The sequence below is a fragment of the Oncorhynchus mykiss genome, chromosome 5 (assembly GCF_057628025.1).
Source record: "Oncorhynchus mykiss isolate SJ-2025 chromosome 5, ASM5762802v1, whole genome shotgun sequence".
Lineage (NCBI taxonomy): Eukaryota > Metazoa > Chordata > Actinopteri > Salmoniformes > Salmonidae > Oncorhynchus > Oncorhynchus mykiss.
The window spans coordinates 68,226,692-68,243,037 of record NC_143026.1 but is presented as its reverse complement, the minus strand read 5'-3'; the positions used below and the strand labels follow the sequence as shown (position 1 = coordinate 68,243,037).

Sequence of the window (16,346 nt, the reverse complement as noted above, 5' to 3'; positions counted from 1 at the left end):
ATGTATTGTGTTCTAAAGCTCTGACGACATTCCCACGTGTGGGCGGGCCATGCCCGTTATTATGACGAACTGCATAATTGTATGTTTCTATATTTTTTACTGACGTATTACATTGTTACCTCTTGGTAAATTCATGTGACAACATATTTCTTTGCATTTGGAATACGGGAATAGAAAAGAGGACGTTTTTTTCGCAGAGTAAGTTAACCTAGGCCTACTTTTCAGACAAACGCAGACAAACTTGTATAGTTGCACGTAGAAATTAAAATGAAATATTCTCAGAAGCTGATGTGTTCCTTGTATAAAGTAATAGCCCGATATATTAGATTCATTTAATGTATATAATATTTCCCTTCAGGAGAATTATCTCAACGAGGTGATCCTCCGTTAAAGATGTCCTACAGATATTCCGCCAAAGTGCCTCCAGGCTTGATGACTCTTTTGGAAGGCCTCAGTCGGTCCGTGGTGAAAAGACGGCCAGAATCCATCTCACAGTTTGCTACCTTTTACTTCGCCGAGCTCTTGCACTTCAGGACAGGTACACATGTTTGTTGAGAATAACTACATTTTTTAAAACAAAATATCATGAAATATGTTGAGAAAACTGAAGTAACATGTTTCATTGCTATGTTGGACACAGAAAATCCAACTCTTGCCATCAACGACCTTGTGAGAGAATTCAATACAACTAAAGGTAGGCCTAACTAGATAATAGCCCATAATGATAAGGCCATACCCAAGTACCAAAACAGGTACCTGAAGAGTAGCCTACTGTAATAAAAATGGAAAGTCCATGGCAGCACAAGACATTAATAAATGTGACTATTACAAATCTCCTGGCTTTGTAAGAAATCACAATTCAAAGTCAATCAAATACCGTGACCCTTATATTTATTTTTCTCTTATAGTGCCTAAGTTCCCAAGTCATGGCATTGGAGCTGTGATTGCTCCGCTGGCAGTTCAGAATGAAAGTGCCACAGCAGTGTCTCCTGGTGGTCAATATGTCCAACCATTTGGAATTTACCCTCCAGATAGGATTTTCCAAACTCTTCCCAGTATTCCAGGAGTGGAGGAGCAGGATGCTGAGCAGCCCTGGGTCCACGGCCAGAACATTCTGTACACTGGCACAACGTTGCCTGGTCTATCAGGTTGCAAAGAAGCTGCAGAAGCAACCTCCCTGCCAAGCCAATACCTCAATGACTCTGGCCTCCAGAGAAGTATGCAGGCAGTTACCACTAATGTGTCCCCTCACCCCATCTCAGCAGATCAAGCCGAAGATGTAGTCGTCTTCCGCAGGAAATCCAGGAATGACTGCATGACCGCTACCTGTGATATCAACTCTGCTGCCCCAGACCGGTGCCGGCAAACCAAGTCAGCTTTCCTCGAGAGGGTTCCACTGAGTGAGATCTATCACATATCCAATGCTGTTCTGATCAGGACACCTTCTGTGCCCTGTGAGTACATGATTGTAGTGCAGTCAGACAAGGTCCCGAAGACCATGGTGTTTCAGAGAGTCTCATCAGTCAGTAAGACAATGAGGAACACCCGAACAGCAGCAGCTTGTGGTGATGATGCCACTGGTGCCCCAGGTAACACCCAGCCTGACTGCACACCATGTTTCACCCCGCCTACAGCCCCATCGCAGGTAGTCAAAGATCAGCCAGACACCCAATTGGTCATGCCCCTAGCGCTGACTGAGGACACTCAGCTTTCTGGTGATGGAAATAGGGATCTCCTAACCCAACCTGGTTGGAATCCTCTTTCACCTGGAGATAATTCTGTTTACCAGCATATGGACATAAATATAGCATTACCTGATCCGAATGCCTACAACCCATACATCAATGAAATGATAGTGGATCAAATGAACTGGGTGAATGAAGATGTTTCAACCATGGTGTCCGATGATATAATAGCCCCTGGTATTATGGGTCCTGTCAACTCAGCACTTCAGGATGGATGTTTCCCCAGTGCAATACCTGATGTGAACGGGTACAACCCCTACATGAATGAGATGATACTGGATCAAATTAATGGGGTGAACTTTGGTGTTTTATCCAAGGTGTCAGATGAGATGACAGGCGTCAATGTTATGGGCCCACCCATCTCAGCACCACTGGAAACAAAGGATACAAGTGTGGTGAACATTCCTGTGTGTCAACCTATTTTAGCTCCACAAGAAGCAAGTGCCCCCAGTTTGGTGTACCCTCCAACTTCAGCACAAGAAACATGTGCCCCCAGTTTGGTGTACCCTCCAACTTCAGCACAAGAAACATGTGCCCCCAGTTTGGTGTACCCTCCAACTTCAGCACAAGAAACATGTGCCCCCAGTTTGGTGTACCCTCCAACTTCAGCACAAGAAACATGTGCCCCCAGTTTGGTGTACCCTCCAACTTCAACACAAGAAACATGTGCCCCCAGTTTGGTGTACCCTCCAACTTCAGCACAAGAAACATGTGCCTCCAGCTTGGTGTATCCTCCAACACCACAGGTAACAATTGGAGCCACCTTCATGCCACCAAGTGTTTCACCAGCAGGAGAAATCAGTGTTCCTAGTTTGGTGTACCCTCCAATTTCAGCTGGACAGGGGGGCAATATACCCAGTTTGGTGCTCCCGCCTATTTATATTGCTCAACCAATTGGAGCACACCCATTGCTTAGCACTCCTATTGTGCCACCCGTGGCGGGACCAAGGGCAGTCACTTTACCACACCCATATGTACCAGCCCCACAAAAAACAACAGCCACTCTGCTTTATCCATCAATCTTGGCGCAGGAGGAAACAAGACCCCCTTCATTGCCACTCCCCCAGGCCATTGTTGCCCACCTGCATCAGTGCACTGGTCAGAATGCAGAAGCATTCCATGTGAATGAGGAGAACAGAAGAACACCCTATGTGATTCCATTGGTCTACCAAAGCATTATGGGAGTGCCACAGATGTATGTTCAACCACAACAACATCAGTTTATTCCCAGCTGGTCCAGAGAAGCGCGTAAGTTGAATAACGATTGGTTGTAAAAGGACAATATATTATGCTCATACCTACCCAATGTACCAATTGTAGTTCTTCACCCTCTTTGTGTAGTTATTGTCATTGACCCCCCTAACAAATCTCTATCATCCCTGTAGATTCACAAAGGCTATGTGACCCAGCGCCTACTGGGGCCATGCCAGAGTGCCAGTATGTTACACCTGAAGCATGTGGTAGGAGCTGGAGATGCATTGAGACTATGGCTGGGATGCCAACAGTTGTGGCTTTCCCAGGAGGATCTAGTATTGTGATTGGTTGTGGGCAAGAGCAAGGCTACAACCCTGACCAGGCCAACTTGCCAATGTGCCAGGACTTTGGGCCCTGTTTCAGGACCCATCACATATCTATGGGTGGTGCCAGCTCATTTCAAACTCTCTGTCCAATGAGTGGTGCCTACATGCCAGTTATGCCTACGGCCCCTACCTTCAAACCCACAGACCATCGCTGCTGCCAGGCTGCCCCTGATGTGATCCCTCCACTTTATGTAGTGATCAACAGCCCAACTCACAATGTTGCCTCTTACCCTACACCATCACCCATGCAGCCCCAGGGCTTTGCCTATGCTCCTGTCCACATGTATGGTCCCCGCAGTGAAACTGAGAATGCAGTGTCATCCACCTTCAATGTGAGGACCCATGCAGGCCACCAGCAAGGGAGAGCAGAACACTGCAGAGAGACCAGCAACATGCTAACAGGTGAAAATCCATATGTGCAGAATTATTCTGGTATATGACAATTATTTATATATTTTTTTTTGGGGGGGGGGGATAGATCAGCATTAATATTGTGGATAGATGTAATTGTCTGCATCAATTCCAGTCCCCCATATATATGTTTTGTAAATATACAGTACCAGTCAAAAACTTGGACACACCAACTCATTCCAGGGTTTCTTTATTTTTACTATTTTCTACATTGTAGAATAATAGTGAAGATGTCAAAACTATGAAATAACACATGTGGGATCATGTAGTAACCAAAAAAGTGTTAAACAAATCAAAATATTTTTTATGTTGGCGATTCTTCAAAGTAGCCGCCCTTTGCCTTGATAACAGCTTTGCACATTATTGGCATTCTCTCAAACAGCTTCATGAGGTAGTCACCTGGAATGCATTTCAATTAACAGGTGTGCCTTGTTAAAAGTTAATTTATGGAATTTCTTTCCTTCTTAATGCGTTTGAGCCAATCAGTTGAGTTGTGAAAAGGTAGGGCTATCTTCTGTATACCACCCCTATTTAGAAGAAGATCAAGTCCATATTATGGCAAGAACAGCTCAAATAAGCAGAGAAATTACAGTCCATCATTACTTTAAGACATGAAGGTCAGTCAATCCGGAACATTTCAAGAACTGAAAGTTTCTTCAAGTGCAGTTGCAAAAACCATCAAGCGCTATGATGAAACTAGTTCTCATGAGGACCACCACAGGAAAGGAACACCCTGAGTTACCTCTCCTGTAGAGGATAAGTTCATTAGAGTTACCAGCCTCAAATTGCAGCCCAAATAAATGCTTCACAGAGTTCAAGTAACAGACACATCTCAACATCAACTGCGTGAATCAGGCCTTCATGGTCGAATTGCTGCAAAGAAACCACTACTGAAGGACACCAACAGGAAGAAGAGACTTGCTTGGGCCAAGAAACACGAGCAATGGACATTAGACTGGTGGAAATCTGTCCTTTGGTCTAATGAGTCCAAATTTGCAATTTTTGGTTCCAACCAATGTGTCTTTGTGAGACAGAGTAGGTGAACAGATAATCTCTGCATGTATGGTTCCCACCGTGAAGCATGGAGGAGGTGGTGTGATCGTGTGGGGGTGCTTTGCTGGTGACTGATTTATTTTGAATTCAAGGCACACTTAACCAGCATGGCTACCACAGCATTCTGCAGCAATAAGCCATCCCATCTGGTTTGCGCTTAGTGGGACTATCATTTGTTTTTCAACAGGGCAATGACCCAACACACCTCCAGGCTGTGCAAGGGCTATTTGACCAAGAAGGAGAGTGATGGAGTGCTGCGTCAGACGACCTGGCCTCCACAATCACCCGACTTCAACCCAATTGAGATGGTTTAGGATGAGTTGTACCGCTGAGTGAAGGAAAAGCAGCCAACAGGTTGTCAGTATATGTGGGAACTCCTTCAAGACTATTGGAAAAAGCATTCCAGGTGAAGCTGGTTGAGAGAATACCAAGAGTGTGCAAAGCTGTCATCAAGGCAACGGGTGGCTACTTTGAAGAACCTCAAATATAAATATATTTTGATTTGTTTAACAATTCTTTGGTTACTACATGATTCCATATTTGTTATTTCATAGTTTTGATATCGTCACTATTATCCTACAATGTAAAACATAGTAAAAATAAAGAAAAAAAACTCTTGAATGAGTAGGTGCTCTAAAACTTTTGACCGGTAGTGTGTGTGTGTGTGTGTGTGCGTGTGTGTGCATGTGTGTGTGTATGTATATATATTACCACCGTTCAAAAGTTTGGGGTCACTTAGAAATGTCCTTGTTTTTGAAAGAAAATCTTTAAAAAATGTCCATTAAAATAACATCAAATTGATCAGAAATACAATGTAGACATTATGTTAGCACAGCTGAAAACTGTTATGCTGTTTTAAGAAGCAAAAAAACTGGTCTTCTTTAGAATTTGTGGGTTCGATTACAGGCTAAAAATGGCCAGAAACAAATAACTTTCTTCTGAAACTCGTCAGTCTTTGCTTGTTCTGCAAAATTAAGGCTATTCCATATGAGAAATTGCCAAGAAACTGAAGATCTCGTACAACGCTGTGTACTACTCCCTTCACAGAACGGTTAGGACATCTACTTTGTGCATGACACAAGTAATTTTTCCAACAATTGTTTACAGACAGATTATTTCATTATTCACTGTATCACAATTTCAGTGGGTCAGAAGTTTACTTACACTAAGTTGACATTGCCTTTTAACAGCTTGGAAAATTCCTGAAAATGATTTCTGCCCTAAGAATTCATATTCATTATATAAATAGGCCTGTTTAATTTTGTCTGGCTTGCCGTTCCAAATAAAATTGAATATTTTTTTTCTCATATAATTTAAAAAAACAAGTTGATAGGTGTAGGCAAGGCCATAAGCAAATAGGTAAACTGGGATATGACTAAAGAGTTAATGAAGGGGATTTTTCACAAATAGACAGGTATTTTCCTTTCAATGGTAGCAAGATCTTATCTGCTTTTGATAACTTTCTATAAAAATGTATTGTAGTGATAACATTTCTTTCCTTTGGGATATGAATGGCAAGTATGTCCACTTCACCGTCAGACCATTTTATTTGTCAACTCCAAGGTATTGTAAAAGTTGTATTTTTAGTGATCAATATGTAATATAGTACACATCATAATTTGGTTGTAATCCAGAGAGGTTAGAACAATTATCTAGATCCTCAATGAGGTATATGTAATTACTCTGTAATTACTTATGTGTCTTAAAATAAGTGTTGTCAGACTGTAACTTTGGCTCTAATTTATTCAGCATAACTCTGTCTAAATTCCAGGTTAACGACAGCACGCCCGGCAGGAATGAACCACTTCTTTCAAATTGTTCCTGAAAACTGTCAACATTCCTTAATAAATCCTGAAAAATTATTTTGTTATGTCATGATCTACAGTTACACCCAAAGCATAGCTGCGGGAAGTAGTTTGGGATATATTTCCATTGTGTTATTGACTGTATGTTTGTTTATTCCATGTGTAACTCTGTGTTGTTGTTTGTGTCGCACTGCTTTGCTTTATCTTGGCCAGGTCGCAGTTGTAAATGAGAACTTGGTCTCAACTGGTCTACCTGGTTAAATAAAGGTGAAATAAATAATAAATAAATAAGGCATCTGCTGAACATAATCTACTCAAAAATCCATTAATTCACATAAACACAATTTTTTGAAGATGGACGATACATATAAACATCAATGTTCCTGGTAAAAGAAATGACAAAAGTAAAATATTAGCTACCAAGCTAAGCTACAGTGTTATAAATTACTATGGCTAACTGAAAATGATTTCCTTGGCAACCCGATTAAGATTTTTTTTTACTAAAACAAGGGTCATGCAAGCCTAGCTGGCTAATTTAGCGAGCTAGATGTATTGAATACAATCAATAAGATAGAAACAGTAGAAGCTAAATATCATTGGGTGAAGACCAATATTCATATCTCCCCTTCAGGGAATGGCCTCTGGATTTTAGTGGCAGCAGGTGTTCTCACCTTCCAACTGAAACCCAAAATGAGCTGCAACTGCTACGCTATATGGAGTGAGAATTGATTATGCATTGATTTACCTAACCAGCTAGCTAGAAATTCTAGTTTTAAATTAGCAAGCTAGAATTATTGTGTTTGTCCCTGGAACTTGAACAGTAGGACACACCTGGTTAGTTTGCTAACGTTAGATAGCAACCCAGCTAGAACATACAGTTGAAGTTGGAAGTTTACATAACCTTAGGTTGGAGTCATTAAAACTCGTCTTTCAACCACTCCACAAATATCTTGTTAACAAACTATTGTTTTGTCAAGTCGGATAGGACATCTACTTTGTGCATGACACAAGTAATTTTTCCAACAATAGTTTACAAACAGATTATTTCACTGTATTACAATTCCAGTGGGTCAGAAGTTTACACTAAGTTGACTGTGTCTTTAAACAGCTTGGAAAATTCCAGAAAATGATGTCATCGCTTTAAAAGCTACTGATAGGCGAATTGACATAATTTGAGTCAATTGTAGGTGTACCTGTGGATGTATTTCAAGGCTTACCTTCAAACTCAGTGCCTCTTTGCTTGACATCATGGGAAAATCAAAATAAATCAGCCAAGACCTCCCCAAAAAATTGTAGACCTCCACAAGTCTGGTTCATCCTTGGGAGCAATTTACAAATTCCTGAAGGTACCACGTTCATCCGTACAAACACTAGTACGCAAGTATAAACACCATGGGACCATGCAGCCATCATACCTCTCAGGAAGGAGACATGTTCTGTCTCCTAGGGAGGAACGTACTGTGGTGCGAAAAGTGCAAATCAATCCCAGAACAGCAAAGGACCTTGTGAAGATACTGGAGGAAACAGGTACAAAATAATCTATATCCACAGTAAAACGAGTCCTATATTGACATAACCTGAAAGGCAGCTCAGCAAGGAAGAAACCACTGCTCCAAAACCGCCATAAAAAAGCCAGACTACGGTTTGCAACTGCACATAGGGACAAAGATCGTAATTTTTGGACATCTGCAAGAATTATAATCCTGCCTATGGGAAGCCAGCAAATAAGAACACTACAGCCTCGTACTCAGATAGTCCAGCACTCCGCTCAGAGAGACCATCACTTCAACCAGAGAGCCCACGCAGCACTCCACCCAGAGAAGCCAGCACTCCGCCCAGAGAGACCATCACCACACCCAGAGAGACCATTACTACACCCAGAGAGACCATCACTACACCCAGAGAGACCGTCACTACACCCAGAGAGACCGTCACTACACCCAGAGAGACCATCACTACACCCAGAGAGACCATCACTACACCCAGAGAGACCATTACTACACCCAGAGAGACCATCACTACACCCAGAGAGACCGTCACTACACCCAGAGAGACCGTCACTACACCCAGAGAGACCATCACTACACCCAGAGAGAACATTACTACATCCAGAGAGACCATCACTACACCCAGAGAGACTGTCACTACACCCAGAGAGACCGTCACTACACCCAGAGAGACCATCACTACACCTAGAGACCATTACTACACCCAGAGACCATCACTACACCCAGAGAGACTGTCACTACACCCAGAGAGACTGTCACTCCACCCAGAGAGACCATCACTACACCCAGAGAGACTGTCTACACCCAGAGAGACCATCACTACACCCAGAGAGACCATCACTACACCTAGAGAGACCATTACTACACCCAGAGACCATCACTACACCCAGAGAGACTGTCACTACACCCAGAGAGACCATCACTACACCCCGAGAGACCATCACTACACCCAGTGAGACCATCACCTCAACCAGAGCTCAGCTCTCCACCCAGAGAAGCCAGAAACCCCGAGACCAACAGTCCAGCAAGACAGCTATGCTGAAATGGCGTGAAGAATATGGCACCCTGCTACAGCCAAGCTAAAACAGATAAGGCATCATCTGCTGAACATAATCTGCTCAAAAATACATTAATTCCTTCTTTGTTATTATCAGAAATATAATTACTAGAAATACAGCCTATTATCATTATGAGTTCAGTTTCAGAGAAGCTACCCAGGAAAGGGTTCAAATTTGCACATAAATATAAGTAGTCGCAGAAACAAAGTTCATGAGATTAATAATTAGCTAATCTTAGATAATATTAACCAATCAATCAAATGTATTTATAAAGCCCTTTTTAATTCAGCTGATGTCACAAAGTGCTATACAGAAACCCATCCTAAAACCTCAAACAGCAAGCAATGCAGATGTAGAAGCACGGAAAAACTCCCTAGAAAGGCAGGAACCCACGAAGAAACTTAGAGGAACCAGGCTCTGTGGGGTGGCCAGTCCTCTTCTGGCTGTTGAGATTATAATAGTACATGGCCAAGATGTTCAAACGTTCATAGATGACCAGCAGGGTCAAATAATAATCACAGTGGTTATAGAGGGTGCAACAGGTCAGCACCTCAGGAGTAAATGTCAGTTGTCTTTTCATAGCCAAGCATTCAGAGTTAGAGACAGATGGTGCGGTAGAGAGAGTGTCGAAAACAGCAGGTCCGGGACAAGGTAGCACGTCCTGTGATCAGGTCAGTGTTCCATAGGCAGAACAGTTGAAACTGGAGCAGCAGCACGATATAACATCTATAGAAAAGACAGGAATGTCCAAGGGGGAGGTGTTGCTGTATATATTCAGAGCCTTATTCCTGTAAAGCTCAGAGAGGATCTCATAACAAATGAAGTAGAAGTGATGTGGTTCAGGTTCACCTGCCTCATCAGAAGCCTCTTCATTCAGGTGCTGCTATAGGCCAAGTGCAAACTGTCAGTATCTGGAGAATGTGTGTGTGATGTTAGATAAGGTATATGATGCTATTTTCTTGGTAACCTGAACAAGGACTGGTTGTCATCTAGTTGTCCTCTCAAGAGGAAGCTTCTTAATGTGACTAATGCCTATAACATGACCCAGGTTATTCACTCAACACTAGTGTATACCAGGAGTGTTGGATTTGTGACATCCACTTGTACTTACCATATATTTACCAATGCTGCAGAGCTTTGCTCTAAAGCAATATAATGTCCATATGACTAGTGACCATAACATTGTGTCTATAACAAGGAAATCCAAAGTAACAAAGGCAGGGCCTAAAGTTATTTTTAAAAGAGATGAAGATGTAAAAAAAAAAATATGTTGGAATCCAGATGCAGCACTTGGAGTATTTGTAAAATGATTCTTGCCAATTGTTGACAAGCATGCACCTGTTAAGACAATACTTGTGAGAACTGTTAGAGCCCCCCCTGGATCGATGATGAATTGCAAAATGTTATGGTTCAAAGAAACTATGCAAAAAAGGTTGCAAACAAGTCAGGCTGCTCAGATGATTGGTTGGCATACTGAATATTTAGAAATTAGGTGAATAAAAAAAATGTTTTAATAAAAAATAAATACAGTGGGATCCAAAATTACTGGCAACTCTGACTGGCAATGCACAAACAATAATTTTAAAATATAAACAATATAATTATAACATAACTCAAGATCCACAACAAAATCAATGTTCTGCCATGGCCATCTCAGTTTCCGGACCTCAATCCAATCAAAAACCTGTGGGCCAAGTTGAAGAGGGCAGTTGATAATCGCAAACCCAAGAATGTAAACGATCTTGAAAGGATCTGCAAAGGGGAATGTTCTAAAATCCCTCCAAGTGGGTTCATTAACCTTAACATTACAGGAAAAGACTCCATGCTGTTATTCTTGCCAGAGGTGGTTGCGCAAAGTACTAAATGAGGAGTGTCAGTAATTATGAAACATTGATTTTGGTTAAATTTATTTTGTATTAAATAATTGGATGATTTGGGTTGGTTCCATTGAAACATTAATAAAGTACAGTATTTCTCATGTTGGTATTTTGAGTTTCTCTATAATTGTATTGTTTATATTTTTGTAAGTATTGTTTGTGCATTGCAAGTCAGGGGTACCAGTAATTTGAACCCACTGTATATACAGTGCCTTCGGAAAGTATTCAGACCCCTTGACTTTTTCCACATTTTGTTACGTTACAGCCTTATTCTAAAATTGACTTAAAAAATCCCCAATCTACACACAATACCACATAACGACAAAGCAAAAACAGGTTTTTAGAAATGTTTGATTATTTATTACAAATAATAAACTGAAATATCACAATTACATAAGTATTCAAACCCTTTACTTAGTATTTTGTTGAAACACCTTTGGCAGTGATTAAAGCCCAGAGTCTTAGATATGACGCTACAATCTTGGCACACCTCTATTTGCGGAGTTTCTCCCATTCTTCTCTGTAGATCCTCTCAAGCTATGTCAGGTTGGATGGGGAGTGTCGCTGCACAGCTATTTTTAGGTCTCTCCAGAGATGTTCAACTGGGTTCAACTCCGGGCTCTGGCTAGGCTACTCAAGGACATTCAGAGACTTGTCCCGAAGCCTCTCCTGCATTGTCTTTGCTGTGTGCTTAGGGTTGTTGTCCTGTTGGAAAGGGAACCTTTGCCCCAGTCCGAGGTCCTGAGTGCTCTGGAGCAGGTTTTCATTAAGTATCTTTCTGTACTTTGCTCCGTTCAGCTTTCCCTCAACCCTGACTAGTCTTCCAGTCCCTGCAGCTGAAAAACAGCATGATGCTGCCACCACCATGCTTCACTGTAGGGATGGTGCCAGGTTTCCTCCAGACGTGACGCTTGGCATTCAGGCCAAAGAGTTCAATCTTGGTATGATCAGACCAGAGAATCTTGTGTATCATGGTCTGAGAGTCTTTAGGTGCCATTTTGGCAAACTCCAAGCGGGCTGTCAGGTGCCTTTAACTGAGGAGTGGCTTCCGTCTTACCACTCTACCATAAAAGCCTGACTGGTGGAGTGCTGCAGAGATGGTTGTCCTTCTGTAAGTTTCTCCCATCTCCACAGGGGAAGTCTGGCGCTCTGTCAAAGTAACCTTCGGGTTCTTGGTCACCTCCCTGACCAAGGCACTTCTCCCCCGATTGCTCAGTTTGGCCGGGCGGCCAGCTCTTGGAAGACTCTTGGTGGTTCCAAATTTCTTCCATTTAAGAATGATGAGGCCGCCTCCCGAGTGGCGCAGTGGTTCAAGGTACTGCATCGCAGTGCTAGCTGTGCCACTAGAGATTCTGGTTAGAGTCCAGGCTCTGTCGCAGCCGGCCACGACTGGGAGACCCATGGGGCGGTGCACAATTGGCCCAGTGTTGTCCGGGTTAGGGGATGGTTTGGCCAGCAGGGATGTTCTTGACCCATCGTGCTCTAGCGACTCATGTGGTGGGCCGGGCGCAATGCACGCTGACACTGTTGCCAGGTCTACGGTGTTTCCTCCGACACATTCGTGCGGCTGGCTTCCGGGTTAAGCAGGTATTGTGTCAAGAAGGCTCTCAACCTTCGCCTCTCCCGAGTCCGTACGGGAGTTGCAGCGATGAGACAACACTGTAACTACCAATTGGATACCAAAAAATTTGGGGAGAAAAGGGGGTAAAAGTAACACAAAAAAATAAAAAAACATTTAAATGGCGGCCACTGTGTTCTTGGGGAACTTCAAATGCTGCAGAAATGTTTTGTTACCCTTCCCAAGATCGGTGCAGACACAATCCTGACTCTGAGCTCTACGGACAATTCCTTCGACCTTGTGGCTTGGTTTTTTGCTCTGACGTGCACTGTCAACTGTGGGACCTTATATAGACAGGTGTGTATTTTTCCAAATCATGTCCAATCAATTGAATTTACCACAGGTGGAATCCAATCAAGTTGTAGAAACTACTCAAGGATGATCAATGGAAACAGGATGCACCTGAGCTCAATTTTGAGTCTCATAGCAAAGGGTCTGAATTCTTATGTAAATAAGATATCTGTTTTTGCTTTGTCATTATAGGGTATTGTGTGTAGATTGATGAGAAAAAATTTTTTTAATCCATTTTTAAAAAAGGCTGTAAAGTAACAAAATGTTGAAAAGGTCTAGGGATCTGAATACTTTCTGAATGCACTGTAAATATACACATGCATAGTCTTTAAAATACGTAAAAGTATTACAGATATCATGTGTTGGCAGTATTTTTACTTTAGCCGTTTTTTGAAGTATCTGTACTTAACTTTTTAGACAACTTTTACTCCTAAAGAAAATAATATACTTTTTACTCCATACAATTTACCCTGACACCCAAAAGTACAACATTTTGAATGCTTAGCAGGACAGGAAAATGGTCCAATTCACACACTTATCAAGAGAACATCTCTGGCCATCCCTACTGCCTCTGATCTGGAGGACTCACTAAACACAAATGCTTAATTTGGAGTGTGGCCCTGGCTATCAGTAAATCGTGCTCTGGTTTACTTAATATATAGCATTTAAAATAATTTATACATATACTTTTGATACTTTAGAATACTTCAAACCAAATACTTTGACTTTTACTGAAGTAGTATTTCACTGGGTGACTTTCACTTTTACTTGAGTCATTTTCTATTTAGGCATCTTTACTTTTAATCAAGTATAACCATTGGGTACTTTTGCCACCACTGTGTTGGCTATTCATGTCCAATCATAACTGGCATGGGGAGAATGACACATTACACAAATAAAATAGTATTTTTTGTTTTGATTGATTGATTTATTTAACCTTTAACTAGGGAAGTCAGTTAAGAACAAATTCTTATTTACAATGACGGCCTTGTTCAGGGGCAGAATGCCATATTTTCACCTTGTCAGCTCGGGGATGCGATCTAGCAACCTTTTGGTTACTGGCCCAACACTCTAACCACTAGGTTACCTGCTGCCCCGTAGCCTACTACACAAACAGAACTCTGTCAGGCATTCCAGTTGGTCAACTGCACGGGCAAAGGCCCATCTGGTATGTGGAGAAGTTAACATCCAGCTCAGTGTTTCCCAACCCTGGTCCTCAAGCAGCCCAAACAGTACACATTTTTATTGTAACCCTGTACAAGCACACCTGATTCAACTGATCAACTAATCATCAAGCCCTCAATGAGTTGAATGAAGTGAATTTGTCAAAGGCTACAACGAAACTGTGTACAGTTGGGGGTACACGAGGACCAGGGTTGGAAAACACTGATCCAGCTGACCAGCGCATCCCAAGAAGCTCCTCTGCCATGTACACCCAGCATTACACACTCTACCAGGGGATGGTCATCCAGAACAGAGTCATAGTGGGCTCGACAGGCCCCAGAGCACATACCCCGGCAATGGTGTACCGGCCCCACTACAAAGTTGTCAGCCCCAGTGGACAGATGGTCTATCCCCACACGCCAGAACCAGATATGGCCATGGGGCCAATGTTTACCCCTGTTGCCTCAGTGCAAAGAGCCAGTGTTCCTCCAAACCATATCCTGACAGGCAATGCTCCCACAGACGATGTCCCCTGGCCATGCCATGGACCGGCATGGGACAGTCTACCCAACCAGTGATTTACACTGAACAAAAATATAAACACAACATATAGAAATGTGTCACGTTTCATGAGCTGAAATGCAAGATGCACAAATTTGTTTACATCCCTGTTCGTGAGCATTTCTCCTTTGCCAAGATAATCCATCCACCTGACAGGTGTGGCATATCAAGAAGCTGATTAAACAGCATGATCATTACACAGGTGCTCCTTGTGCTGGGGACAATAAAAGGCTACTCTAAAATGTGCAGTTGTCACAACACAATGCCACAGATGTCTTAAGTTTTGAAGGAGCGTGCAATTGGCACACTGACTGCAGGAATGTTTACCAGAGCTGTTGTCAGATAATTGAATGCTAATTTCTCTACTATAAGCCGCCTCCAACGTCATTTCAGCCATTGAAGAGGAGTGGGACAACATTCCACAGCCCACAATCATTAGCCTGATCAACTCTATGTGAAGCAGATGTGTCGCTGATTGTAGTCACACCAGATACTGACTAGTTTTCTGATCCATGCCCCTAATTTAAAAAAAGGTATCTGTGACCAACAGATGCATATCTGTATTCCCAGTCATGTGAAATCCATAGATGAGTGCCTAATTAATTAATGTATATTGAATGATCTCCTCATATGAACTTTAACAGTGACCGAAAAGCTTCCCCAATTCCACATTCACTGTCTCCGGTAGATCAAAACACATTATATACTGACCACTAAACGAAGAAGAGTTCCGATCGAGGCATGTGCGCAAGTGCCAGAGCAATCCTCCACCAGGAGCGCAGGCCCGAGACCTTCATGAAATAAACTCACACAACGCTGCAGCACTTGCGCATCCTGATCAAGATATTTGGAGGTAGTAATTTACGTATTGCCATGAAGCATCAATTAACTTAAAAAAAGGACATATTAAAACGGGTTAGGGATTTTTCATCTTAGTTTTTGTCTGTAAGGCTATCAAGATACTCAGCGCCAAAGAGATGAACTGTCACCAGAAACAAACCACGACGAAGAAGCATGGAGAGGTCAACATATGCCAAGAATCATGGAAAAGTATTTGATCCAATACTATGTCGTGCACCATTCTGTTGCGCTCAGTGAAGCAATCATCAAGAGTGCACCTGCCAGTATCCTATGTCAAGACTACGGTTACCAAAATAATAAAGAGTAGCACACTATATATAAACTCCCAAGTAATTTATTGGGTAAATCGCCAAAGTGTTGGCATCACTGTGCCTTCTTCAGGACTACGGTAACCTCCTCGCCTATTTGTCAACTTCAAATAAATCTGTGTCCCCTTGCGCTGCAGAGCACCCTGCCTCGTGCTATACCTGTGCATAATGGTGAGGACTCACACTACTGGCCGTTAGAAGAAGCAGACGCACAAATTCTGTGGGGCCTTCGACAGCAACTAACTGCTGGAATGAAAGCAACAACTATCCACCGGGCAGGGATTCCTATGGTCTTAGCAGCTAAGGTCAGCGATGAGATACATGCCTGTCTATGTACCAATGGATGAAGCCATGACACCTGTCCACTCCGCTGCCTACGTGCCATTCAGCTGCATGATGGAAAATGAGGATGGAAGGAGGGCTCATAGGCGTCATTGCAGTGCACCCCTCAAAAGGGTCGCTTTATGTAAACCTTGTAGTGGCTCGAACCAACGTGGATTTTTATC

General features: G+C 42.5%; 1 protein-coding gene across 1 annotated transcript; it reads left to right on the top strand.

Annotated features, from left to right (window-relative positions):
• The first annotated feature begins 356 nt into the window (after positions 1-356).
• On the top strand, positions 357-3,765 carry LOC149983554 (uncharacterized). The gene is made up of 3 exons (XM_090235656.1): positions 357-694; positions 909-2,993; positions 3,131-3,765. The coding sequence occupies exons 1-3, from the start codon at positions 586-588 to the stop codon at positions 3,763-3,765; spliced, it is 2,829 nt and encodes a 942-aa protein (XP_090091782.1). The 5' UTR covers positions 357-585.
• Positions 3,766-16,346: the final 12,581 nt, after the last annotated feature.

Excerpts from the sequence above, each read along its gene's own strand:
- LOC149983554 (XM_090235656.1), top strand. The coding sequence starts at position 586 with ATGAAATATGTTGAGAAAACTGAAGTAACATGTTTCATTGCTATGTTG. Across the intron at positions 695-908 it reads AGAATTCAATACAACTAAAG|TGCCTAAGTTCCCAAGTCAT; the intron begins GTAGGCCTAACT and ends TTTCTCTTATAG. Across the intron at positions 2,994-3,130 it reads CAGCTGGTCCAGAGAAGCGC|ATTCACAAAGGCTATGTGAC; the intron begins GTAAGTTGAATA and ends TCATCCCTGTAG.